At 26.9% G+C, this 26,223-nt stretch overlaps 2 protein-coding genes across 2 annotated transcripts in view; both read left to right on the top strand.

Moving 5' to 3' along the window:
• Nucleotides 1–5,395: 5,395 nt before the first annotated feature.
• On the top strand, nt 5,396–10,134 carry LOC101502599 (pentatricopeptide repeat-containing protein At1g74850, chloroplastic). The gene is made up of 4 exons (XM_004508753.4): nt 5,396–7,368; nt 8,553–8,867; nt 9,293–9,400; nt 9,628–10,134. Exons 1-4 carry the CDS (start codon nt 5,543–5,545, stop codon nt 9,962–9,964), a joined length of 2,586 nt encoding a protein of 861 aa, XP_004508810.1. The 5' UTR covers nt 5,396–5,542; the 3' UTR covers nt 9,965–10,134.
• Nucleotides 10,135–26,013: 15,879 nt separating this feature from the next.
• The window catches only part of LOC101502286 (transcription factor MYB1R1), a 2,346-nt gene continuing 2,136 nt past the window's right edge, over nt 26,014–26,223 (top strand). The window contains 2 exon segments of the mRNA XM_073370717.1: nt 26,014–26,220; nt 26,223. The exon segment at nt 26,223 is cut by the window's right edge and continues 152 nt beyond it. Of these exon segments, the coding sequence (XP_073226818.1) occupies nt 26,151–26,220; nt 26,223 (71 nt within the window). The 5' untranslated portion in view covers nt 26,014–26,150.

The raw sequence follows: 26,223 nt of genomic DNA, 5'->3' as shown, positions 1-26,223 counted from the left end.
GCCAACTTAAAGGGACTTAAAACGCCACCGTTTCTTTTTTCTGCTTAAATAAATACATTTTTAAATAACTACTAGTACTTTGGGTTCCGTAAAATATTATTACGTTGGTACTTAAATATAAACTGTTATTAACTTAATCGTGTGATGTAAGAAAATTGAAAGCAAAATATTTTAAAATATCGAATTAAATAAACTTAATCGATGATTGTTCTATATTTTCAATATCTTATTGTGCAGAGTAGTTATTATTTAAGTGTCTATGTCGCGTCTTATACGTGTTAAATTTAAGGATTTAACTGACTAAATATTAGATCTAGCGATAAGGTGATAGGATAGTCCATCATCTCTCAAGTTTGGGTCATAGGATGATAGAAAGTATAATCTTTGTGAATAGGCATAATAAGGCGATATGTTAAGAAGAATGATGATCCATAGCCTCAAATATAATGTACGTAAAATTGAAATACTTACATATTTAGATAAATATGTATTTATGATAGCTCATAAACCAAATATAGTTGAAATGCTGTGTCTTGGTTTTGATTTCCTCTTCTATTTATCACACTATGAACTATACTATATTTAGATTGATTTGATTGGTGCTTTGGTTGTATTATTAAAGACTCTAACGATAATTTTATGACAACTACAAATTAAAAAGAGAGTAGTTTTCTGATCCTCTGGTGGTGAAAACAATAAGTGTCATTTTTTTAAAAAATTACAAATGTTACTAATTAGTTGTTAATTTTTTATAGGTTAAGTTGAGCTCATAACCATTTCGACACTTTAACTCTCCATAAACCACCTTATTACTCCTTCAATGTCACTCCAACTCTCCCAATAAATGTCACTCTTGATATATTTTTTTTTCTCTTGAAATCTATTATAAAACATTACCTTAAAAGTTAGATTGCAAAAGTCTTTACCACAAATTGAAGAAAACTAAAATCTACCATGATTTATGCAAAGATATGCATTTTAGAAAAACTTGGAATCTATTGTTACATTTAAGACAATTGAGTTTTAGTCGCACTACGCATGTAGGTAATATCTTTGTTTAATTGCTAGGGGTGTTGATGGAAGATTTTCATATTTTTTTGAACTTAATATATATTGTTGATGTAGGCTCAATCGAGTGTTTTCTTTAAAAGAAAGGTGGTATAATATTAATTTAATTGATATTATTTTTAAAAAGTTAACATTTTAGGTCGAAAAATCGATAATATCATAATAGTATTTTATTATTTTTATAATGGTATTTATTATATTAATTAAAAAAATATAGTATTTATTATTCGCGCACGAGTATATTAAGGCGGAAGTTTATAGCAATGAGGGAGTGTAAAAAGAAACCTCACATAGCAAAGAAGCCCATTTATACTATTAATTTCGAAAAAAAAGGAAAGACCGTGCCTTGTTTGAATACCAAAAGCCCGTATACTCTTATGTCCAGCATAATTATAATTTATTTAATAAAATATGAATACTCACTTTACCAAAAAATAAATTGAATGGACATGTAAATTTAAAATTTAGTTAATATTCAAAATACATCATAATTATAAAATTGAGATAAATTTTAGGAAGAAAAAACACTTTTTCCTTATAAACATTTTTCTTTAAATTCTCCAAAAATAAGTTTTTAGATAAATTAATTTTAAATGCATAAAAATTATTACAATATAATCCAAAATCCATTTACAACATCTAATGAATGTACCCTATAGAAAAGGTATAGCCTTTCAATTAATAATGAATGTCATTTTCATTTTTATCCCTTTTTTTTAAGTAAATTGGTATATGTCCTTCAAATATTTGGATCATTTTTTATAGTCTAGTATATTATAAACATCTTTCTTAATATGAAATAAATCAAATATAAATTTTTAAGATTGTATCTCACAAAATTATATTATTTAATTAATCTTTTGCACAAAAAATCTAAATTTTTGTGTGAAAGTTCCTTGTAATATCCTAATCATATTTATAAAAATATTGGGCTCAAGTATTACTACGTTGCAAAATGGTTGGTGCTGAGTTGCTGATTGTTCAATATTTGTGTTGAAAAATAAGATTTTTACCAGATGTAGATAATATTGATTTTGTATCCTGGCGATTGTGGGTGGACAGAAGCTTGTTGCAATGATGTTTTAGACAGCCCAAAATTTCTTCAACTTCCATTAAGAAAACAATTGATGGCACAATAAATTTCCATGAAGCGTTGGTTCCCAAACGATATTTTGAATGAGGAGGATGGTGTATCTACGATGGAGAGGGAATATGGAGGAAAGAGGAAAATAATCTGATGCAGAGGGAGCATTGTAATAGTGTGTAGACTAGATAAGTTCAATTGTTCATATCTTGATCCACTATGGACCACCTAATAAAATAATCCACTATAATTTGTCTACTATCAGTACCTCAAATAAAAGTACACCCAACCCACCAAAGATATTATCATCGATACTAACCCAATTCAACAAAACAGGTTCCAACAATCACTATTGTCACAAAAACTAGATGAGCAGAAGTTATGTTGTGGTAGCACAAATCCACCAAGTTTACATACCAACACACAAAATCACTCCATAATTTATAAGTAGTTCCCCGGCCTGTTATGTCTAAAGCAATCCATATGTTCCACTTAGCAAATCTTTGATATTTAACATGATAATCTTTAACAAACTTAATCACTTTCTATCCTTCAATACATCGGATAATCAATTAAGCATTTTATACTTGTTTATCATCTACATGCAATGCAAGCCACTCCAATGCACAATAGCATTTGAAAAGTGTTTTACTTCAAAGAACATTGCACAATACTTATTATTTATTTTATTGAAATTATAGATTATCAGAGATAGATTATAATAAGAATTATGGTCTACCATAAATTAGTATGTGAAAATATTTAAAATTTTAACGATTACAAATATAATATCTTAGAATTAGATGTTAATAGTTATCTTAACTTTTATGATTGAGATATTAATTGAAATGATAGAAGTTCGATAAAAATAAAAGAAAACAAATATGTGTTTCATATTTAATCGAAATCAATTAAGTCATGTATTATCTATAAAGACAATTAAAGTCATGAATTATTACTTCCGAAGAGTATCATCATCGTCGTTAGAATTTCAATAGTTTTTAGGTATTGATCAATAGTAGACTGATTATAAAAGTAGTTCACCGTAGAATTCATCTTACTAGCATCACATATTCCTCCTACATTTTGCACAAAGACCCTTGAGTAGTTCTACCACACCTCCAAACGTAATAATCACCTTATCATGTTAACACAAACAATTTTGAGTGTTTGTTTTAGTAGGTTTGTGTGAGATAAAAGTAGAGGGAGGAGAAGTAGTATATAAATGAATTATTTCTATTGTTTGGTACAACCGATAAATACAAGAGAGAACAAATTTGGTGGGATCCACCACATTTTTAATCTCTTCGCACTTCATCGAAGAAATAAGAGATATATTATTTTGATAATTTATTTTCCTTTATGTCCATATGTTTTTTTTTTATCACTTTTTACTTTGTCAAATTATGTAAAATAAAACATAGATGTCAAAATAAAAAGTAAAACATAGTTTTTTTATATATATATATTTTTTATCTAGTGATATTTCTATCCTTTTAAAAATATCAACTCTTATCTCCTTCTATTCAACCAAACAAAGGAATGGAGAAAAACACAATTTTCTTTCTTCTATTTCTCTTATACCAAACAAAACAATAAACTTACTACATTTCTTAATTTTTCTTTCTTCTTATACTTTTTGTCACCTAGGAGTAGGAAAATTTGGTTATTATATTTGTTGGGTGATAAGGGGAGGCTGAGGGATCATCTACATTGGACTAAGAACAACTACACAATAAGTAGAACACTACAAGTCAAAATCTTAAAACAATATATTTATGAGTTATCTCACTTATATATTGTTCAACCATTACTTTTATAAACAATGTGACACTTCTATTTCACGCTTGCTATATAAAATTTACATATAACCATTTTCAAGACAATAACTTCACATATTCCGACCCTCAATACAAACTCAAAATAATTATTTGGTTTAATTACAGTTTTCATATATTTATTTTCATCAATTCACGAAAATGGTATATCTATGTTAAAATTCGACATTTTGGTATCCCTTTAAAAATTTTGAACTAAAAAATAACGATGATATATTTTAAATGATGTAAAATATCATCTAGATGTATTAATTTTTCATATATAATTAATCAAATTACATAAATGAAAAATTTATGAAGTTGAAAAATTAAGTTTTTAGATAGTTTTATTGTAATTTCTTACGTAGTAATCATTCTACTTTATCGTATCATATGTAACATAATTTATAATATGTTACATTGTCATCTTTTAGTTAAAAAATCAAAATAAAAAACTAAAACTATCAAATTTTATAATAAGATGACCAATTTTTATAAATGAGTAAAAATAAGGAGATAAAAACTAGATTAAATACCACTCGTGGTCTCTTAACTTAATTTTAGTTAACGTTTTAGTCATTTTTTTTTTCTTCTCACTCATTTATTTTAATTTTAAGTGACAATTTGATGTTTTATGTTTTAAAATGTTAACAATGTTATCATTTTTTTTACAAAAATTCATCAAATTTTTCAAACAAAACCCATAAAATTAATTATATTCTTTAATATAAAACAAATTTTATCAAATTCGTAACTCAAATATTCAAATAAACTCATATTTGTCATTCTTTATTTGATGTTGTTAGAGATAAAAATATGAGTTTTTTAAAAAATTTAAGTTATGAATTTGATGAAATTGCATTATATTGAGGATGATAGTTAATTTTATGGGTTTTTTTTTAAATTTTTGATGAATTTTTTGAATTTTTGCAAAACATAAGGATAACATTGTTCATATTTTAAAACATAAAAAATTAAATTATTACTTAAAATTAAAATAAATGATCAAATTAAAAAAGAAAAAAATAATTAAAACATTACCTAAAATTAACTTAAATGATACGTATGATGTTTAGCTTAAAAACTACAATTAACCTTAATTATTTTGATATAATGATAAGTCATGATAGCAACTGCAATCAACACACTGTGCATAAGACGAAAAACGCAAACGGAATGGCGTGACACTCCTTTCTCCCGCTTAACCTCGTTTGAAAATCTGTTACCGCGGATAATCGGACCCGGTTTTAACCTGTAAATGCGTAGTCCATGGGCTTAATCGGGTCAAATAACCCGACTATTCTATCAATTTTTTATTAGATACCCCTGACCGTTATCCACAAAAAGAAACACCACGTGGCATTTTCTCAAGTCACCTTCACTCGTTCACTCTTGTCCTCCATCTTCTTCCACCTCCTCCTTTCCCTCTTCACCGAAAAACCAAAACAACTCAGCAATAAGCAATTCACCAACACTTTTTTCAATCCATTTACACCTTCACCTTCACCTTCACCATGTTACCGCGTAGCCGTTTTCTAAATTTCTAAATTTAAAAAAAACCGTATAACAGAAAATGAGCCATTCACTTTCCCGCTCTCTCCACTTACCAAACTCATCCCCTTTCATTCCCACACTCCTCGACTCAAACACCACCTTTCGTCAGCTCACCTTCCCAATCTCCACAACCAAACCCCAACACAAACTCCAATTCAAAGCCCGGGCCAAGCCCAGAGAACTCATCCTCGGAAACCCATCGGTAACAGTAGAAAGCGGAAAATACAGCTACGACGTCGAAACACTAATCAACCGACTCAGTAGCTTACCTCCACGTGGCAGCATCGCTCGTTGTCTCGATTCCTTCAAAAACAAACTCTCCCTTAACGATTTCTCTGTTGTGTTCAAGGAATTCGCTCAGCGTGGAGATTGGCAACGCTCGCTTCGTCTCTTCAAATACATGCAGAGACAGATATGGTGTAAACCTAACGAACACATTTACACAATCATGATCACTCTTTTAGGAAGAGAAGGTTTGTTAGATAAGTGCCGCGAGGTGTTCGATGAAATGCCAAGCCAAGGTGTTCCTCGTAGTGTTTTTGCTTACACTGCTGTTATCAATGCTTACGGTCGTAACGGTCAGTTTCAGACTTCGGTTGAGTTACTTGATAGAATGAAACAAGAGAGGGTTTCTCCTAGTATATTAACTTATAACACTGTGATTAATGCTTGTGCTAGGGGTGGTTTAGATTGGGAGGGTTTATTAGGTTTATTTGCTGAAATGAGACATGAAGGGATTCAACCTGATGTTATAACTTATAATACATTGCTTAGTGCTTGTGCTCATAGAGGATTAGGTGATGAAGCTGAAATGGTGTTTAGAACAATGAATGAAGGTGGGGTTGTTCCTGATATTAATACTTATAGTTATCTTGTTCATACTTTTGGTAAGCTGAATAAATTGGAGAAGGTTTCTGAGCTTCTTAGGGAAATGGAGTCGGGTGGTAATTTGCCCGATGTTAGTTCTTATAATGTTCTGTTGGAGGCTTACGCAGAATCAGGGTCGATTAAGGATGCGATTGGGGTGTTTAGACAGATGCAGGGGGCGGGGTGTGTGCCAAATGCAGCCACTTATAGTATTCTGTTGAATTTGTATGGGAAACATGGGAGGTATGATGATGTTCGTGATCTTTTTCTTGAAATGAAAGTGAGCAACACTGACCCGGATGCTGGTACTTATAATATTCTCATACAGGTTTTTGGGGAAGGTGGATACTTTAAGGAGGTTGTCACTTTGTTTCATGATATGGTGGATGAAAATGTTGAGCCAAACATGGAGACTTATGAAGGTTTGATATTTGCTTGTGGGAAGGGAGGGCTTTATGAAGATGCGAAGAAGATTTTACTTCATATGAATGAAAGGGGAGTAGTTCCGAGTTCCAAGGCTTATACTGGGGTGATTGAAGCATATGGGCAAGCAGCTTTGTATGAAGAGGCTTTGGTTGCATTTAACACTATGAATGAAGTGGGAAGCAACCCAACTGTTGAGACCTACAATTCACTCGTTCGTTCCTTTGCAAGGGGAGGATTGTACAAAGAGGTAGAAGCGATTTTATTCAGGATGGGTGAGTCAGGTTTACCGCGGGATGTGCATTCATTCAATGGTGTGATTGAAGCTTTGAGGCAAGCTGGTCAATATGAAGAGGCTGTAAAAGCTCATGTTGAGATGGAAAAAGCAAACTGTGATTATGATGAATCGACACTTGAAGCAGTGTTGAGCATATACTGCGCTGCAGGTCTTGTCGACGAGAGTGAGGAGCAGTTTCAAGAAATTAAAGCTTCAGGAATACTTCCCAGTGTCACGTGCTACTGCATGATGCTAGCTCTTTACGCAAAGAATGACAGGTAAACAAATGTTCTTTCATAGTTTCATTTACAGTGAAGTGTTTTCTTTCCTGTTATCTTTCAATTGTTGCAATGCTACTAAGTCTTAAATAACTGTAGTCAGGTGCTTATGGCCATTATTGCTTATGTATAATAAGATTATATTGGAAGGCAGAGTTTTTTATATGATTGGTGTCCTAGACCATATTAAATTTCAACCTTGGTCTTGGTTTAAGCCTTAAAGCAAGACTGGGGAGTGTTGGATGCCTTTTTTCAAACTAGTTTGCTTGCGCTATTGAATGTATGAAGCAATGTTGCTAATATAGTTAACCTCTGATCTTTTTTATATGGGTTTGAGTACCCCTCATACTACTTATATTACATCTTTTGCTTTTTTATAAAAAGGATCTCAAGCATGTTCCACTAATAAGATTGTGATGTATTAGATTAAAAATCAGATGAAATAACAGCTGAGTAATGATGGCATCTAAGGGCTTCTTTGCCTTGCAAAAATATTTTGTTTTTATTTTCTATTTTTCACAAATAATTACAAAAGTGATGTCATGTTTATATTTCTTTCATGTAAGAATATGATTCGTATCTATGCTTACCATCAATACATGTTACATATCAAAATTATTTTCTAGTGTGCTTTTATTCATCGAACTCTACCTGCGACTCTGCAAGTACTGCTGTTTCAGTAACTCGAGTGTGAGACTGTTTTCACAATTTTAAATATAGAATCGCCATATAGACTTATAGCTTATTTGGTGCCATGTCCCTTGGCGACTACTTGATTGCAACGTTTATTCCCAGCTGAGTCGTTTCACCTTCATTTTTAGCCAATCATCTTCTTCCCCATAGTAGGTCATAGACCTCCTTTGTGGCCAAAATAAAAAAAATAAAGTATGTGTCCATCATAAGTCGAGGTCTAACAACAAAAATGGTTTGTGATGGAACTCCTAACGACTTTTGGCACATTTGAGTGCTGATTAGATTATATGTAGAACCTTTTTTTTAATGTGAATGGGGAACCTTCTTTTATTTACTTCTCTTTGAAATTTGCTATCTGGTTCTTGTGCAAGCCTGCAAGGTAAAGGCAAAATAATTTTTTATCTTTGATCGCCTATTAACTGCATTTTACTTCTAATGCACATGTTTATGTTTTATACTAAAGCTTACCTCTCTAACTTTTGTGGTTTCAGGTCAATTGATGCCTATAGTCTACTCGATGAAATGATCACAACAAGGGTGTCGGATATTCATCAAGTGATTGGACAAATGATCAAGGGAGATTTTGATGACGAGTCTAATTGGCAGATTGTAGAGTATATCTTTGACAAACTCAATTCTAAAGGATGTGGACTTGGAATGAAGTTCTACAATGCACTATTAGAAGCTCTTTGGTGGATGTACCAAAGAGAAAGGGCTGCCAGAGTGCTCAATGAAGCATCTAAGCGAGGGCTTTTTCCTGAACTTTTTCGTAAAAATAAACTCGTCTGGTCTGTGGATGTACACAGGTATGCTGGAAATTAGCTCTTTTAAAACTTATCTTATTATTCTTCAATGAAGGAAAACATATGCAAAACCTCTAGAATGTTGAGTATTAGAACAATTGTCTTTAAATTCAGGCAATTAGCCTCCTCCATTTTATGTAATCTCCAGAAACTTGAATTGATTTTAGTTCCTAATTATCAATCCCTTGTCTAAGGAATCAATGGATAAATTGGTAGTAGAATAAATTTAAGCGAAAGAATGGTCGTTCATATGAAATGGCTAACAAGATGGATAATGTAACTGTCGAAACCTTTTCCAATTTCAAGTGGGCTTAATTGTTGAAATTGAAAAGGTGAGCATTCTATTTTCTTAGCCTCCAAAAAGAGAAGGTTTTATGCATTTTCGACTTTAATGAACTATGTTTAACTAAAGCTTGATTGTCTTGCAGAATGTCTGAAGGTGCTGCATTAACAGCATTGTCAATTTGGTTGAACGATATCCAGGAGATGTTTATGATTGGCGAGAGTCTTCCTGAACTTGCTGCTGTTGTTGTGGCGTAAGTTGCTTTTATCTCTTAAAACTATGTATTTAATCTTATTTACTTTCTTTACCGTACACCATTGGTGAACAGACCACAGTATACTTGCCTCTGATCCACCTTATTTATGAGAAGGTGGAAAATGCAATGGTCTGCATTTCTTTTTTTAGTAAAACTCTTGTCTAGTACTTGATTTTGACCAAGTTAGAGCTTTCTAACATTGATATCTTTTCCCTTTTAACCAGGCGGGGTAAAATGGAGGAAAGCATAGATGCCCAAGATTTCCCCATCGCAAAAGCTGCCTTTTTGTTTCTGCAGGATATTGTCTCATCCGCTTTTACTTACCCTGGATGGAACAAAGGTCGCATTGTTTGTCAGCAGTCACAACTGAGGCGAATTCTGTCGGGCACTGGATCATCTTCAAGTAGGAAAAAAATGGATAAATTAGTATCTTTAAGTAATGCCCCATTGACTCCTGCAGGAGCTATAACATCCAAATCTGATGTTCAAAGGGGTAAAGCTAATGATGTTGATTCTAGAACAGATAGTACGAGAACAGAGCTTCTAACTAGTGCAGTTTAGATTAGAGAAATATAGAAATTACATTCATCACTTTTCCACGCCCTGTTTAGGTTCATTTGAAATTAGGATTGGGACACCTACTATTTGTTACACTAATCAATATTCCCAAATGGGCCGGTTTTCTGGTCTACAAAGTTTTGGTAAATATATTAGCTCAGTTGGCTTGGTTATTGTCTCCAATATTCGTCATTATATTTGAATGATTGTTTCTGCTCGTGAGACACCACAGATAATGAAATTTTACCCAGTACTCCACTGTTATACCTATATCTCCATAATATTTCTAAAATGGCAACTTTATCTTTGAATTTTTTTACTATTTTATAAATTTTCACTTTTTTTTTTACCATTCAAAAATTTATGGACCAATCAATTTAAGTTTTCCTATAGGTAAAAGAATTTCGAAAACTATCGGAATTTTTTTTATAAGATTTCTGGTACAGAAGATTGAAACTGAAAATCTTTAAAAAGAATTTTCGCCATAGAGTTGAAAGGATGTGTATCGGAAACTTTTAAGTTTGAAAATGTAAATTATTGGAAAACTTGTGAAATTTTTTTCGATACACACTTTTAAAAAAGATAAAATATATTTTAGTTATTTATATAAATTGTAACACATATGGATAAATTAATAATATTATTATGTGATAAAAGATGTGTCGATACTACTAACTTTTTTTTGACACAGATAAGATATAAATAAAAAAACCAAGGAATAAAATATGAAATAAAAAAATTCTGATAATATTGAAAAATTAAGTTTTCAAGTAACAAGGTGTGTTCTGAAAATCTTAAAAAAAAATTCTGATATTTCGAAAAAACTTCAAATAAAATTTTCGGTAAAATATATACCAGAAAACTTGTCAAAAAATTTCTAGAGTGTAAATTCTATATTAGAATTTTTTTCTTTGACACTCACTTATATACAAAAAATTGAAATGATATTGTGAATGAAAAATAACAATTTTTAGTATTTATACCAAGAATCAATATATCAATTCATCACATTTTGTGGAGGTAGTATAGGGTGTATATAGTAAAATTTCCCACACATAAATAGAACAAGTTACTTTGTGAGGTCAATCATAAACCACTTATTACTCGACATGAAAATTTACCTTATTTTATCGAAGTTATTCAATTTTTTATTTAATTATAATATTCCCAACATTATATGTGACTGCTCGTCCATGTTAAATAGTCTCTTGAAAGACCATAAATTTATCAACGATCCTTCAGTCAAAATTTCCATTAGTTTTTAGTTGCATGTAATTGGATCTACTTTGGGGACAATAATGGCATTTGCAAATGATTACAATAAACTCAGTATACTATATGAACCATAGCTTTAAATTTCTGGCCCATGCAAATTGGAATGCTACGTCCAAACCTGGGTTTAGAGGTAAGAGTATGAACTTTAGACCAATTAGAAAATTTTACCCCTATAGCACAATTATATAAATCCTCCAAGTATCTAGATTTATCCTTGATTTTTAGAAATAAAAAACCGATAAATTCTCCTACCCAGGAGATTTTAAATGTGTTGCGAAAAGTTTAAATTAAATTTTGTAGAATACATTTATTTTGAAAATTTTAATTTGCAATTGTTGAAATACATGTGTTGTGACAAATTAAAAGTTTGAATTTTATAAAACACAAAAATGTTCATAAAAATTAAAATTTTGAGTTTTTGAGAACACAAGAATTTCTCTTATAGTGTTTTTTTTTAAACAATGGATTAATTACTAATTTTGTTTGTTTATTTTTACATATTCATGTAATTAGTCATCTTATTTTAAAATTAATGTATTTTAGTATCTCCTTGATATTTACAGACACAAAAATGTTGTAACATACGACGGTGATGTAGAGTTAGTTAGATAAATTAATTATTTACATATCATTAATTAAATTATATAAATGATTAATTTCTGAAGTAGAAAATAAAATTTTTAAGAATTTTTCTTACAATATCATTTGTTCATCATTCCACATTATCATATCTAATGAGACATAATTTAAACTATCACATCAACATTTTGGCATCTAAAAATTTGAAAAGGAATAAAATGAAGGTTTAAATATGTTTTTGGTACTTGCAATTATAACTATTTTTTATTTTGGTTCTTGTAAGTTTTTTTGTTTGGTTCACGTTCCTGCAAATATAATTTCATTTTAAAATAATCATTTAATCCAACTTCCATTGCAAAAACTGTAACATCGTTAAATATAAATATAATTAAAACATATTCTTTTTAGCCTAAAAATAAATCCTCAATTTTTAACCTAAAATTAACACCACATATTTTATTATTCTCTCCTAAAAAAACCTAAAATTATTTCTCAAATGTTTCGTTATTCTCCCCCCAAATGTTTCATTCTTTTTCCCTAAAAAACTACAATTTTATGTAAATTAGGTTTAGTGTTCCAAATACAATATTGGTACAAAATTGCGAATGTCTTGTTTCTTCTTTCGATTGATTCGCTTCAATTTTCTTTACGCCCATGGATAGAAAACGTGAAATTGAAGCTAGCGATTAAGAATTGGTTCAAAATGATGAACCAATTGTTTTTGTTATCAATGAATTGAATTCAATTCATTAATTATCACATCATACTATATCACTTTTCAATTCTGATTAACATTTCCAATAGTTTCGGTCCACCAAGAATCTGGTCAACGAATTGAAAAATCAAGTCAATTAAGAAATCTCCAAAACGGGTTTCACCTTGAAACGATTATAATAGAAGGTAAAAACTAAATAAATGTTGAACCAACAATTTTAAAAAAACCCACCGATATTATCTTAATATCTTTGTTATTTTTGATAATATAATACATATTGCTATCTTGCAATTAATCTATCATTGTTGATGTTCTAAACTTGAACCAACAATTTCAAAAGAAACCATTTTGAAGTTGTTAATTTTAGGTTTTTTTAGGAAAGAAGAATCAAATATATGAGTTAATTTTAGGTTTAAAAAGGTTATAATTTGATTATATTGGTGGTTTATTTTTAGGTTAACAAAAATTATATTTTAATTATATTTAAGTTTAACAGTGTTACAATTTTTGTAACGGAAGTTGGATAGAAGTACCATTTTAAACTAAAACTATATTTGCAGGGATGTGAATCAAACAAAAAAAACTTATGAAGACTAAAATCAATAAAGGTTATAATTGTAAGGATTAAAGATATATTTAAACTTAAAATTAAAGACAAATTTCATAAAAATGTATGAATCAAACCAGCAATTAAGTATAATAAATATAAAGTTTTCAAAAATATAAGTTTTTACTTTTTTATAAAAAAAATTGAAAATAGTTAAGAGAGTGGTTTGAGAAAAATGTAAGATACAAATATAATTGCTGAGGAGGAAGGGGTATGGGTAAAATTTTCAACCAACTAATCACCCAAGAAAATGGCAAATTTTTAGCTTATAACTACATTTAAGTTGTATGTTTTTTTTGTCTGTAGACACAGTGGAGCCCGAAACGAAGCATTCAACTAACGCCTTTGTCAATTTGTCTATGGCTTAAATGCATCAAATTGTATGTTTTTGCTGAATGTACGTAGCAGCTGAGCTTTTTGGGCCTAAGAAAAAATTCACTTCTCTTATAATTGTTAATTGTTGTAATATAACAAATCCAAATATACAAGACAAGGCCGAATATTGAATAATATTATCGTATGTATTAATTTCATTTTATATGATGTTTCTCTTTTTTCAAAAAAAAAAAGTATGTTACTTTAATTTTCTAGATGCTGTATAATATTAAAATAAAATTTTGTCAAGTCTTATAAATTTTTATATTAGTTCTTTATTTTATTTTATTAATTTTGTTGTTGTTGTCTATATAAGAAATGATAAAAAAAAAAAAAAAAAACTTGTACACAAGTTAAATTCAAATTCAAGACATAGTATTCAATCTAACATATTAATATTTATCAAATTGAGTTAAATTTTATATCTTATTGATTATTTTATTAAATCTTTTATATTAAAATTCCTTATATACTTTTATTTCCAAAGGCCCATCATTGCAATGCCAATGTCCACTGAATGATGAATGATCTCTGGTCAAAAGACTAAGCTAGAAATATTTTAATCCTCAGTTTAGGCCACCTCCAGCCATCATAAATAAGAACTCTAGAATTATTTAATTCTTGAGGTGGTAGCTTAGTGGTAACCAGTAAAATATAGTTTTATTATTTTAAATCGAATTAATTTTTTTTTGGAATAATTGTAAAATTGATCATGGCACTTTGATTAATAAATTTTTTCCCTCTTTAATTTTTTTATTTAAAAAATATCATAGACTTATTTTTCAACATATTATTTTATCTGTGTGGCACGTCCATTATATAATTTGTTTTCGAAAGTGACAATAGTCCTCATTCAAACAGTATAAAAAAGGACTTGTAATAGCTGTTGTTTGGTATTTAGTGTTCCAATAAATATCTGAACTTCTTTTTTCTGTTTATGTTTATATGCACAAGGTATAAATGAGTAGTAATTATTAACATGTGAGTTTCAAGTGAAGTAATCATGTGAGATTTAACATTGATCTAAGACGCATCCAACAAAATTTCTGTCAAAATGAGTAGTAAACCCTCAAAATATAATTTTACATCATACATTACCAATATTATTGGATTACGGGCAAATGTTGGGACAAAATGCATTACTTTTTTCCAATCCACATTTCATTTGCACAATAAGATATGCTTTTTTATTTTTAGAGAAAGTGGGATTGGATGGCCTACACTTGACTTTTAACTTCCTCCATTGCTTAATATTTACGTAGACATATAAGATAATGTTGTAGTGTCTTGCATCACGTGCACCCTGTGGTGGAGGCCAGGGTATCCATTGGTGACTGTGACTCATTTGGCTTATTGTCTAGTATTATTTTTTAATGAAAAATGTAAGTATAACTTTTAGCAATATTAGTTATATTAATATTATTAGTAATTTTTTTAGAATAATTCACTAATATGCTTTCTAACTCTCAACTAGTTTAAGTAAAAGAAAAATTCAACTAGAGTGGACTAAGAAGAATTACCAAACTGGTGAATTAGTAGGATAATATTTCGTCTCATAAATAGTGGAGCGATACCTGCAAACACTTTAACGCTCATAAATAATGGAGCGATACTTGCAAACACTTTGACGCTCAAGTCAGTGTATGATTGATTTATTATTTTTTATTTTTTATTAATTCTAGTTGTTGATTGTGTTTTCAATTATATTTGTTTTTTAAAGTAATGACATGTAAAATACTAACCTAGCTAGGCTTAATTAGTTTGCACTTTGTCATGTTTGAGATCAAAAATCTAAGTGGAGATTATAATTAAATCAATTTTTTTGTGGTATATATTTAAATTGATTACATTGATATAATGGAGACGATAAGTATTATAGTTTGAGGTGTTCCTCAAAATTTTAACGTACCGCAGTGAATTTTATGTCTTATTTTTGGTATTTAGTTTTAACATATAATTGAGTATCATTTTAAAGACTCGAACTTTTTATAAAAAGGGAATAGAGTGTATATGAATTATAAAATATTGTGGGTGTGGAAAGGATATAAGGTACTTAAGCATATGTAATATCTGCTTATTTTTAGTGATAATTAACTATGTTTGTGCCAATACTCATAATATGTATTCTTATCCAATCTATGGCGAGTATATTTTTAAAGGTATTCAATGTGTTTGAGTTCAATGATCATCTCTAAGTTGAAGGCACAATTAAACTGTAGAATTATAAATTAAACAAATAATATAAATGAAGGAAAATAATATAATCCAAAAGTAGGGTTGTATACAAGTTGGTTTGGGTAAATTTTAATCAAATCTATTACTTGGATTAATCAATTTCATTTTCGTTAAACTGAGTTCTCACCCTGTAATTGCCAAACTTAAATCAAACTTACTCGTTACGAACAAGGTTGAGTTTGATTAACAAGTCATAAAAAAAAATATTTTTTTATTTTAAAAAATTTAATTTAATTTAATACTTAGACATCTCAAAAATCATAAAACTTTATCACAACATATTATTCAATATTTAAAATGCATTTACAAACATACAAACAACTAAATTAACAACAAATTCTCAAATCAAAATCCTACAACTAAATTAAAATTATATGTAAATAATAGAATATATGTGTGTATCACGTCAATAAATTGAGTTTGCAAATTTTCAAATTCAAAATATAAAATCTATTATTTAAACAAAATACTTATAAATTTAAAGGGATAAAATTGATTTGTGTGATTTAGTTGGCATATTAACCCGTAACTCTCCTCCATTCATGAAGAAAGAAGTTACCCAATAGAGAAGGAAAGCAAAGGGTGTATGAGACCTTTTTGTTAACTTAGATGTAACTTTGTAAATAGAATAAAGAATTGTAGATGATTTACAAGAAAAGGACACAAAATCACAAAATGAGATAGTGGAACCCCACAGAGTCTTATCCAAGGCTTATCCTCCATTCACAGTTGCACCCCACCACCAACGGCACTCTACTACTCAATCAATATCACCCAATACAATTATCTTTTCTTTATAGTTTAATCATGTCTTTAAAACACTCCTTAATAATTCAAATATAAAAATAAAATATTGAAATTTGTTTATTTTATTTTTTAAATTCAAAATTTTACTTTTCAATCTAAAATTTTTATTTTTGATTTTTAACGCGTGTTCTTAAATTTTTTGCTAACAAAATTTTATATATAAATTTTATGCATCATCGATCTACAATTTTTTATGCTATCAGAATATCACAATTAATAATATATATAATTTTAAAAATAATTATTAATAAAATAAAATATTTTTAATAATTTAATGGTTCTTATTGACTTATTTATAAAAATATTTTATATACAGTTTAAATTATTTGTTTATTATTTATTATATAGAGAAAGAAAGAAAAAAAAAAAGAAGTGTACTTGGCTCGAGGGATAAACAAAAAATCTTCCCCTGATACTCTTTATGAGCAATAATATTATCGAATATGTTTACTAATCCACCGGTGCACATCCCATCTTCTATTCCTTTCAAACACAATAAATAGTATATATATATATAATGCAGTCCTTTTCATTATCATTATCTTTGCAAATATAATAATATCTTCTTTGTCCCTTTTCTATGTATGATTAAACAACAAACATATAAAATATAAAACTAGGGGTAGTTGTTTATTTATTTTAAGTGTAACTGCTAGTAGTACTAATCTAACAAAAAATAATTAGGGTGTTGATCATGTGGGTTTAATTTAATATATCCGGTTAGTGGACATATTTAATGTTAAAACTTAAAACAGAGTCAAGTTGATGAGAATAGTGTGATGTTGACCATTGATATGATGGATGAAGATTTAAGATTTAGTTTCCATGCATGCATGTGGCCCTTAATCCTTTGTGATTAAAGATAACTGGAGCCCATGTGTTGGACTTCATATATTACCGGAAATTACAAAATGGATGCTACTGTGACCTTGTCTCCTCCTGCTCATTGTGGACAATATTTGATTCAAAAATAAACAAAATTAAATAAAATAAGAATAGAGATATATTTAATTTAAAAGAGAGAGAAAGAATATTAATTAAATTAAATTAAATAATATTAATAAATTTTAAACTGTTTATTAATTATTTTAGTTTTTTCTCATCTCTTTTATATTTAAAAAAGAAAAAAAATATATATAATATTTTTTTCGCGTTAAACACTAAATTAAACAAAAGTTATTTAAATTTCTTTTTCCCTTTCCTCCGCGTTCCTATTTGGGATTTTCAACACCTTACTTGTTAAGTATGGTTTGGTCAATTGAGACTGTAATTGATATGAAGTTGATTGGAAATCCATTAGTAAAACATCAAATATTAATATGGAAATTATTTCATAAACACTCATACATTCATTACATATTTTGAGGAAAAAAAGAGTTGTATGATAGATATGATGCGTTAGTAATATAATGATAGATTGATAAAGAAAAAAGATGTTAAGTGAAAGTTTAAAATTTTGAGATATACACATAATATATTTGTTATTTTAAAAATCTATTTTCTAATAAAAGTCTCTTATCAAATTCCTAGATACATTAATTATTTAAAAAATAAAAATAAAAATCAATTTACTACTTTTGATGTCTTTGTTTAACTAAAATATAAAATTAATTGACATTTTTTAAACATCAATCCACAAAATAGACAAATTTCATACACTATGCAAGATTGCAAGGTCTACAACAATACCTAAGGGTTAGTTTACTTCACATGTTTTCTGTTTTCATTTAAACTTCAACTAAAATACATAAAAGAATGATATATAATATGATATTTTTCTCACCATTTTCTTTTACATAAACACATTTGAAATTTAGAAAATGGTAAAAGATTGTTTTCCATATTGTTTATGAAAATACAATTTTCATAGCTGTTGTATCTTCTATGTATTCCAATTGTTTACTGCATAATTTTTTCACAATTTAGTTGTGAAATTAAAATGAACATACACTTAATTTTTTTTCTTCCAGAAAATAAAGGAGACCTAATATTTTTAATAGATGTAAAATTATCCAAATACGTTTAAAATCCAAACAAATATAGTAGTACTATCTTCCGGTTCCTTTTTTAAAGACTCTATTCATCAAAAAATATGTGTCGCTTTAGTAAATGACATATGAATTAAAAGATTTAATTAATTTCATATAGAAATGAGAAACTATAACTTATTTTACAAAATTACCCTTCAATGATAAGAAAGACAAAATAAAATAATTAACTGAAAAAAAAGATAAAGCAGTAAATAATAAATAGTATAATAGAAATAAAATATTTAAATGTCTTTGATATCTACAAATATATTATTTTTTTATTTTAATATTGGTAATTTTTTGTTTGGATTTACTCCATATAAAATTAGAACAATCGATTTTGGTCTCCTAACGTCAAATCGACGTTACCAAAAAAATAGCTAACAAACTATTATGATATGTAGTTCTATAAATGCACATCAATAGATCATTTTTTAGGTATATTAAAAATTAAAATATTTATATTATTAATTAGTAAGTTTATTTATTGATTATTTAATAATTAATATTATTTTATAAAACAATTATAAATAAAAATTAAGAGAGGTGTTTAAGAGTTTTTCATTTGGAGTTAGATCGTATTTGATTTTACAAGATTAAATCCAAACAAAAAAAAATTACATAAATTAAAATAAAAAGTGATATATTTACAGTGATCAAATTCATATTTAAATTTACAAAAATAACATCAATACTTATTTATTTATAGTAAAACGATACATAAAATGACGTAAATTATTTGGCTAGAATATACTAGGACAGAGAGAGTATCTTTTAAGGTTGTTTTACCAAAATCAAAGAAATTGATAAAATTGTTGTTTTTTTGATAAAAATGATTTGTCCTTTTCTCGTGATATGTTTGACTCATTATTATCTTAATGCACATATTTTTCTATATACAATTAATAGTTGAAGACATTGATAAAATAATTATTATTATTATATTATTTAAAAAATAAAAATAAAATTATTCTAAAAAATATAATTTATATATCAGTTGGATAATAATTGTTACAATTCTAAAAAATTATCTTCGGTTTCGAATATAAGAAGGCCAAAATATTTCTTATCTTGATACAAATTTATAATATATGAAAAATATTAAATAAAATGAATAATTACATGCATATAAAAATTTAAAAATAATAGTAATTTTATTAAAATGTGTCTTTATATATATTAGAATTTGACTTTTAAGGTAAACTCAAACGTGCATTTAGTCAAAATGAGACTTTTACATCAAATTTATAGTGAATTCGAGTAGATATTCAAAGATATCACTTACTTTATCATAACTATTTCAAATAAAAAATAATAATTTAAAGTATATAGATGATGTTAAATTGAATTAATTTTATCTATATTTAACTTCAAATTATAATTTATAATCTTTTTATTTCAAACATAAGTTTTAAGTTTAAATCTACTGTTTAACTTACTTTTACGCAAATAAATTTAAATATAAAATAATTTAAATTCATCATACTTTTAACTTATATCAAAGAGTAAACTAATAAAAATATCAAAAATTAAAAAGTGTTGACAATTTTTTATCAAAAAATATTAATAATAAATAAATCATTAAATATCTCAATCATTTGAAATTAGTTTTTATCATTTTATAATCAAACATACTTATAATGCAGTAATATTGTAGAACCATGTTAATATACGTGTTTATGGTAGTCAGATTTGACTGAAAAGTGTTGTGTTTGATTTTAATGGAGATATATATTCAGTCGATCATCAAAAGTAAAATTGATACACAGTCCATTTTTACAGGGTACTAGAGAAGATTGACTTTTTTTTTTATTGGACAATTATTTAATGTTATCTATTCAAATGCGTGATACATGCTAATAGTTTTCTTTTGTTCAAACTTCAAAGTGCTTTAATAATGATAGTAATTTGCACCGACTACACTACATTATGGTTGATTTAATTTGAGACGGTTGTTTGTGCCTCAAGGACTTCAGAATCGCTCAATTGCTTTTTACTAACACGAATTCCATAAAATACAAATACAAAAGTTCTCGATCCTATGTTCTGTCTAATGTTTGAATTGGTCAACGAGTGATTATTATTTTTTTCCTTATTATCCTTGATCACATTAATAATTTGTTTTACTACCTTTACCATATTAAAATCCAATTATTTTACGACATATGTACTTGATAAACGAGCCCACAAGGAACACTGTCTTCCGTTTTACAAATCGATGCCTTATTAACAGGCAAGGTTTGGCTGTAAAGTGTCCTTTTCATTTTTATTTGAGTAGTTATATTGATTCCCATCGTTCTTCGTCACATTCTCAAATTAAATATATTTCATACTACTATTTTTTAATGGATAACTAAGGGAAACATATAAGATTATTTGGTGTTATATATATAAAGTAAAAAAATTGATTAATATATTTTATATTAAAATATGTATATAATATTTTATTTTTGTTGGCTTTTAGGAGATTATATTTTATATATACGATCACCTGAAAAATAATTTTTTCATGTAATATAAGGTCAGATCCACGTATGCGTTCACCTATAATTTTTTAATTTATATTTTATTAAAAAATTATAAATGGTCAGATTTCAGAGATGCGATCTTTAGAGGAAAAAAAAAAATTATTCTTTAAATAATTGCATGATGAAGATACACTAAAAAAAAATTTAATATATACATTTCAGTTTAAAATATATTTATTTAATTGTTTTTTAAAATATACTTGCAAAAATTCCTAGTCTGGTTCATGAGTACATGTATTTGTAAGTTATTATTTGAAACAAATTTACGTTAATTAAACTAATTTTGAGAATTGAGATATCTATCAGCTGAAAATTTTAATAATATAATTTGCTTATGTACGTCGTTCATTAAAATATTACTTTTAATTAATAGTAGATAATTTTTTAGTTCAATGAATGGAGGATAAGCAATCAATTTAATTAAAATAATAAGACTAAATACAATTTTTTTATAATTATATATATATATATATATATATATATATATATAATTTTATACTATATTGTCCTACATTGAAATAAAAAAATAAAAAAAACAAAGGCCCTACTTTTTAAACTCTATAGATCATCACATCTTGAACTTGCAACAAAGTGAAGAAAAAAAATTAGATGCAATAAAAGGTGGCATTCTAGAGATGTGACCATGTATTGGTTTTAACCTTTCTTTCTTCTCATTTTAGCAATTAGAAAATTGTTTGGTTAATAAATTAAAAATAATTATAATATTTTAAAAAATAAAAATTATTAATAAAATACATTAAATTGAAGAAAAATATGTGGTTTGCTAGATGTGTTTAAACAAATAATGTGGTCTTGCATGAGAAATTTAGTAGGCTATTTCATTTGTTTTTGCAACAAGAGAAAAATGTAGAGCTTATGTTAGAGATATTGCGACGGAAGGGTATTCAAGGATGGATATGGTGGAGACAATTATTTTCGTGGAAGGAAGAGTTAGTGGAGCAGTGTAAGATTTTATTGGCTAATGTTCATTTGCAAGCTAATTTATCTGATAAGTGGTCGTGGAACAATACACAAGGAGGATTATATTCGATAAATGAGGCATATTCTATACTACTGGAGGAATTTATCATTATTGTCAACGCACCTCCATTTCAAGACCTAGTGTGACATCCTTTTGTCCAAACAAAAATATCATTATTTGTGTCGAGATTGTTTCAAGATAGGTTGCCTACAAAGAAAAATTTGTTATGTCGAGGAATCATTTATGTGGAAGATAAACAATGTGTAGCAGGTTGTGAGGAAGTTAAAACAATCGGTCATTTGTTCTTTGTGTGTCATTTTTCTGGATTTGTTTGGTACGGTGTTTTGAATTGATTTGAACTATTTGGTGTATTTCATAAGGATGCAATCAACTATGCTAACCAATTTGATGACATTTTTTCATGCGGTCGTATAACGCGTCAAATAATTAATTTAGTTTGGTTTGCGGTAATGTGAGCAATTTGAAAATCAAGAAATAAGACAATTTTTCATTCACATATTATGAATGCAAATCATATTATTGAGCAGACCAAACTTTTAGTATGGAGGTGGATTAAATTGTATGTAAAAGAATTTTGTTATGAGTATAACTAATGGTGATCTCAACCCTTAAAGTGCATTGGTATAGCTTGTAGTTAATTGTTTTACTTTTTGTTTGAGTAATTTAATTTGTATTTCTGTTTTATTTTGGTCATACATTAGAAATATTGTAAAATTTATTTTACTCTTGCTCTAAGCACTTTTTGTGCTTAGAACGTTTCTTAAATATTTTGGCTTGTTAAAAAAATAATTTTTTATATTATTTTAACAACTCCATCATATTTTATAGATAAATTTAAATTATTTCAACAACTGTTCATGTTTTACAGATAAATTAACAACTTAATTATATTTTGTTCACAACTTATTCCTATTTTTTTCTCTAGATCTAATAAATAAAAATTATAATAATAATAAATTCAAATAAAATACATCAAACTTAATACGATTGACTAAATGTGCAAAAACAAATAACATCTTCATAATATTTTGAGTATAAAACAACAACACAATTTTATTTTGTTAATATTTCTCTCTTATTTTTGTTTTGATCTAGTTTTTTTTTCTTCACTTCGTCGCAGCTCAGAATGCGATGATATATAGATTTTAAAAAATAGAACATTTTAATAATTTTTTTAATATAAAACAATATAATATATATATATATATATATATATATAATTATAAAAAAATCCGCATAAAATATTGTTATATATGAACTATAAGTTTAGAGTCCGCTTAATGATTGACATAAGATAAATAATGTGACATGTTTTTATATTTTGATTTTTGACTCAATTTATTATCATATCTTATAACTTTTATTTAGTTAACTTTTATTCTTGTGAAAGAGTTGTACAATTCAGCATGATATGATAAAAATTTAATACATCATCATTATAAAAAATAATAAAAAATGTTAAAAAATTAAAAGTTAAAAGAAATATTAAAAATGAAAAAGAAGTAATACAATTAAAAATATAACATTAATTTAAAATACTTCAATACTAAATATTTCATAAACTTATTTTATATTTTTTTTGGTAAGATTATGTTTCTTATTTTTTAAAACATAAAAGGTATAAATAAAATGTATTTGAAATATAATATATTTAAACATTTTTTAAAGAAATAATAAAAAATTATAAAATGTCGATAGATTTTTTCAGTGATAAATCACTTTAGCCTATAGGTTGAAAAAAAAATAGTTCAAAGTTATAAATATAAAACTATTTTTTAAGTATTTAAATACTAAATATATTCTAAAATTATTTTATTTCTCAGTAACTTTAAATATTTAGTTTTAAAAAATAAAAAAGATATATATATATATATATATATATATATAATGTATTTGAAATATATTATATCTAAACATTTTAAAAACAAATATTAATGTTTAAATTTTATAGAAATCACTATAGGTTTTTTAGTGATGAATCGGTATAGATGTAATATACGTAAAACTATCAAAACATAAATTAAAAAAGCTCTATGTAATTTTATCGTAAGGGTAATTTTGATATTTTAAGTAGTAAAATAAATGTTTATATAATCAAATATAAGAAATACAAATTAAAACTAAAATTTTAAAATGCATGTTAAAAATATAAAAGTTGATACACCGAATATTACAAATGATTTTGTAAAATTATAGTTAATTTTTTTCCTTAATATTTTTTCTGTTATTTATTTTTAGTATTTTACTCCATTTAGGTGTAACAAAATAAATTAGTATTTTACTATTACATTTTCCCCATGTGCCAAAAAAGTCATATACTATTATGTAGTTCATGTTAATCACATGCCATGATGATGATGATGATAATAATAATAATAATGCTATGGACACAAAAGTAATTATAATAATTTTAACGCTGAGTCAAAAATAAATTGATATATATGAATTTATCTTGTGCACATCTATCTATAATCATAAGATAAAATTGATCTAGTATATAGAATACGATAAGATTATTCTTATGATAGAGTTAAATATACATTTTCTATAGGTTATTTTCGAGATGTGATAAATATATTTGAGGTATGTTAATTATTAAATATAAATATTTTTATTTAAATTAATCACATTATTAGAGTTTAGTTTTTTTTATTAGACAAAATTTTGTTGATAAATTTATATATGTTTTTATGTAAAAGAAATTATATTTTCTCTAATTTATAAATGTAAAAAAATTCAAAAATTCGGTCCCATTTTTAGATTAAATATAGCTTGATCTTTGTTTTGTATTTATTATACTCTACTGATAGCTCTCCCTAGAAAAACACATTAAAAGTTGGAAGGAGATCCTCTCAATTCAAATCATCTTCAATTATTTTTCTTAATTCTTTTCCAATTGATTAAAATTTTATATCAAATATATTATAAATATACAATTTTATTCAAATATAAAAATATTAGGTATGTTATTGAGAGTTACAAAGATTAATATATAGTTTTTAATAAATATGCATGGCACATTAATTTAATGTATATCAATAATATATTAAATAATTATAAATTTATGTGAATTTTATATATACAATTTATATAATATAAATTTTTAACTTAAACCCAATACAAACTAAAAAAAAATTAACAAAATTAACAAAAAAAAATTGAGAAAAATAGAAAAACTTAAATTGAAAAGACATAAATCTTTAAAAGATAACAACAATATATTAATTACCAAATATTTTTATTTTAATATGACAAGTTTATATCTAGCGTTAACTACTGTAATAAAATATAAACAAAAATAATAATTAAAAAATTAATATATTTAAATTAAAATTTTAAATAAATATATAATACTTTCAACTATTATTTTTGTTTTATTTTATTTTAGATGTATTATTAAATTTGATCTTACCAAAACTCTTTGTGAATTGTGCGGTCTAAGGATATGTGTGGATTGAAAATTTTATCTTTTTGTGGACTATCCTTATATCAGATTTTGTTCATTTAAAATATGGATTTTCAAAATATTTAATATTATTTTTGGAAAAGATGGGATTAGTTTTACCAAAAATACCTGAATAATTTATTTTGATATAAGTGTTTAAATTTTGTCTTTCCCGTTTAAATTCTTAGTCCTGACGAAAGGTAAGGGATTTATTTTTGGATAACATAATATTTGGACGATAAAAAAGGATAAGATATAATTAAAGACATAAAAGAGGCGCCAGATGTACGGAGGGTATTATGCCAGGTAATAAACAGCACTAACAAAATCCACTACTTTTAATTATAATTTAAAATAAAAAAGATATAGAAAATAATTTAATTATTATTGTAATATTTTTGATCGGCCCACATGGTTTCCACCTCATTGCCGTCCGAGAGTCTTATATTCAGCACCACGCACTCATTTTCTATCTCTCTTTCTCTCTCAACATTTTCTCTCACCGAGTCACTAACTCGTTTTCGTACGGACTCAAATTCCGATTCCAAACGACTCCGATTCATCCAGATTAATCATCGCTCGATCCGACCATGTCTTCTGCCTCAACCGCCACCGTCTCCGGTGAATTCATGCTGTTCGGAGTTAGAGTTGTCGTTGATTCCA

This window comes from Cicer arietinum, chromosome 7 (assembly GCF_000331145.2).
Source record: "Cicer arietinum cultivar CDC Frontier isolate Library 1 chromosome 7, Cicar.CDCFrontier_v2.0, whole genome shotgun sequence".
NCBI classification, from domain to species: domain Eukaryota; kingdom Viridiplantae; phylum Streptophyta; class Magnoliopsida; order Fabales; family Fabaceae; genus Cicer; species Cicer arietinum.
This window is presented reverse-complemented; position numbering and strand designations above follow the sequence as displayed.